General features: G+C 41.7%; 1 protein-coding gene across 1 annotated transcript; it reads right to left on the bottom strand.

Moving 5' to 3' along the window:
• Positions 1 to 1300: 1300 nt before the first annotated feature.
• LOC148128207 (protein FAM200C-like) lies at positions 1301 to 2143 on the bottom strand. The gene has a single exon (XM_087931148.1). It carries the CDS (start codon positions 2141 to 2143, stop codon positions 1301 to 1303), a length of 843 nt encoding a protein of 280 aa, XP_087787274.1.
• Between the last annotated feature and the right edge of the window lie 1287 nt (positions 2144 to 3430).

Genomic DNA, 3430 nt, shown 5'->3' with positions numbered 1-3430 from the left:
TAGCACTGAAATCAATTATCTTTCAGTGTAATTTATCCCTTCACTCCACCCACCTAATCTCCACCCTGCACTCGTGTCCCTATTACCCTATTAACACTCTAATTCTATGGTCTACATTGCATACTAACTAAGCCACGATTCCCAACTACCCCTTACTTCTCCCGTTCCTGCAGTTGCTCTCTCTTGACTTATTTACCCACCCTGCCAAAAGCTGTCTTTATGAATTTATTAGTATGATATTCCTCTTCGTTAATGCTACATTGCTGATTGTGGGTATGTAATGTTGTATTTCCCCTTCATCAATCTAAACTAGTCAGCATGCAGACGTCATCTGGTAGGAATGTTTGTTTTTGTTTCATCTCTTTCAATCCTTAATCTTCCAATGCTGTTGAGTGAGTTGTTTCATGAAGCCCAACAGGCTGCCCCCTCTACCACTGGCCTCCCTGGAAATGAAACAGAGCGGATTAATATCTTATATTTCATTCGCATTGTTATGTTTCCGTTTCTTTATGTGGATTTTTTTCTATGAAACGGTTGACATAATCGTGGAGCATGGACGTCATTGCTATTAACCCACAATGCTTCCGCAATGGGATACCCCTTCCATTTTGTCAAATATTGTAACTTTCCCCTATTCTTTCAGGAATCTAATACTTCCTCTACCTCATATTGATCGTCTTTTATTGGACCAGGAAGTGTTTGTGGTGAGTCGATATCTTTATATATATATGTTTTAATAAACTGCAATGAAATACAGGGTGTATTCTTTTATATCGTGATGATAGTTTCAATTGTACAGTCACCAGATTAACTACTTTTACAATTGGGAATGGTCAAATATATTTTGGCCCTAATTTCTTACAAGGAAGACCCAGATTTATATATTTAGTGGAGAGATATACGAGATCTCCAATGTGGAAAGGTTTTTGTTCACTTCTCCGTTTGTCAAATTGGTTTTTACATGCAATGAAGGCATCACGTAAAGCTTCTCTTACATATTTCCATGATTGTTGTATTTGTTCATATCATTGCTTCTGCGTTACTGGTGTCTCTGTACTATGTGGCAATTCTGGAATTGATATTAACTCACTTCCATATACTATTTGAAATGGGGTATATCCTGTGCTGTTATTATAAGCCAGGGGTCAGGGAACTTTTTTACCTCTTACCCCCCAAAAAATTTATAAACGCAGACGTTACCCCCTTGATTTGAAAGTAAGGAAATCATACATCCAATAACATTTTGAATTCAAATACTGTATTTAAAATTACTTTGAAAGCTTCAACTTACTTGAAAACTTCAGGTTTTGGAGAAATGATGTTGCTTCATCTTGGATACGAGATCATCAATATTGGGACATTTTGATGTCAGAGCAATATGGATACAGTCTTCCGGGTCCAATCGATTTCTTGTCTTTGTTTTTATGTTCGTAAGAGTGGAAAATCCTTGTTCGCAAAGGTAGGTTGTTGCAAAAGGCAGCAACTTTTTGAATGCTTCCTCATGTGCAATTTTGAAGGCCTTTGCAGGTGTTGACATCCAAAAATGTGAAAGATCTGCTTTGTTTTCAAATGCAATCTGTGCTTCATTACTGCATCGAAGCTCAAGAAGTGACTCTGCCAACCCTTGAGGCTCTTCTGGTACAGCACAAATTTCACATTTAAAGGGGTCTACAATCCAACTGACAGCATGTGAATCAAGATCTGGAGAGTAATCAGAGAACCGCTCTTTGAGTTTAGTAAGATGCCTTATAACTGTATCCTTGATGTCTTCAAAAGTAATATTTTCACAATCTTCCAAGAACAAAGCTAACGTTGAAAAGGTAGCTATCTTTTTCTGTTCAACTTTTTGCCTCCAATATGAAAGCTTTGATCCAAATGCAGAAATCTTTTCTCTGGCTGAAATTATATTTATGTTTTTTCCTTGCAATTCTTTGTTCAATACATTAACATGCTCAAACATATCTGCTAAATATGCAAGATGTGCAACCCACAAGGGGTTTGTAAACTTCTCTGCAAGAACATGCTTTTGCTCAACCATAAAACTTTCAAGTTCAGTTTTGAGAGCCCACACTCGGTTCAGAACATTTCCACGTGAGAGCCACCTCACTTCAGTATGATAAAGTAGGTCTGTATATTCAGCCATACAGTTATTAAAGTTGCATTTTGCCAATTATTTAAACATCACCCAAAGCAGCCTTGAGTTGTTTGAAATCTGTTAGGTTTTGTCACCCTAATCTGTTAGGTTTTGTTACTTTGGACACCAGTCCCTCACCCCTTTCCTAAGAAGTCTGTAGGGGGTGTGCATAAGTGCACCAACGCCTACCTTCCCTGTCCTATTGTTTCCTTTTATTTTCTTATATGTATCCATTTCATGTATTCATAATTATGTTTATACTTATACCTATTATCTTGTAAGCAATTGACAAATCAAATAAATAAATAAATTTGTTGTGGCTATTGCCAATTTCTATTCAAAACAAAGGCAGTAGAGACTGTCTTCAAATTGGCAATAGGCACAACAAACTTCCATGTCAAAACACTTCAGCTCAGCAATTCAGAAAGTTTCATAAAAATATTGACAGTAAAAAAAAAAAAAGCGATTTAGGCCACAGAAGTCAACTTTTATGTTCTGTCAGGAATGCAAAGGAATGCAAGTGACTGCCTCCAGCCTGTGCTTGAACCCAGCCAGTAAAGGGGATCCCACCGCTTCTCTGGCTAATTGATCGTTCAGGGGAGGAAACTTAGCATTAGGAATCGTCTCCTAACATGCAGCTCGAGGGGCTTCTGTAATGCGAATCTCTTTGGATGACAGAGCAGGCTTCTTTTGTACTGCACTCTCTGTGGCTGCACCTGCTGACTTCGCGCCACCTTCCAACTTTTATAGACGCGTCTGCGGAGAGAGCGCGGAAAATTGGCAATCCGAGTAAGGCAAACGACTCCAGGTGGCTCCAGAGATGGGTGGGGAGCGGGAAGAAAACAACCTTTTATCTCAGCCGCCTTAATTGCGCAAATGGCCATTGCCTCGGACACTTGAGCTGCTGCCAGCCAAACCGACCTTTTCCCGTTTGGCACAAAAAGCCGCCAGGGAGGGAAGAGGGAGGGAGGGAACCTGCTCGCTCGGCCTCTCAGCGCCCCCGACTTGTTTTCGCGGGCTCCAGAGACACGAACCGCGACAGCGCCAGAAGCCCTCCCCTGTCCTCCCCGTCTCCCCCGCGCCCTCCTGGTTTCAGTCCAGCTCGCGAGTTTTGGCTGGCTGAAGCAAACGCGACCTCCGGCGTGCAGCGGCAGGAGCTGCGAGCTCGCGGCAGGCAGCGCTGGGGCTACGTCAGTCGGGGCGCGCGGTTTAGACTTCGGCTCTTTAAAAATGGCGTGTAAACTGAGATGCTCCCATAAGAGAGCCGAGCGTGGCAGCAGTCGTTTGGGTTAACGG

Source organism: Pseudonaja textilis, chromosome 1, assembly GCF_049901715.1.
Source record: "Pseudonaja textilis isolate UNSWEBS1 chromosome 1, rPseTex1.2, whole genome shotgun sequence".
NCBI classification, from domain to species: domain Eukaryota; kingdom Metazoa; phylum Chordata; class Lepidosauria; order Squamata; family Elapidae; genus Pseudonaja; species Pseudonaja textilis.
Note: the sequence above shows the minus strand (reverse complement) of the source record. Positions and strands in the feature narration are given on the sequence as shown.

Bases quoted from the DNA above. Each gene is read 5' to 3' on its own strand.
- LOC148128207 (XM_087931148.1), bottom strand. From the start codon at position 2,143: ATGGCTGAATATACAGACCTACTTTATCATACTGAAGTGAGGTGGCTC.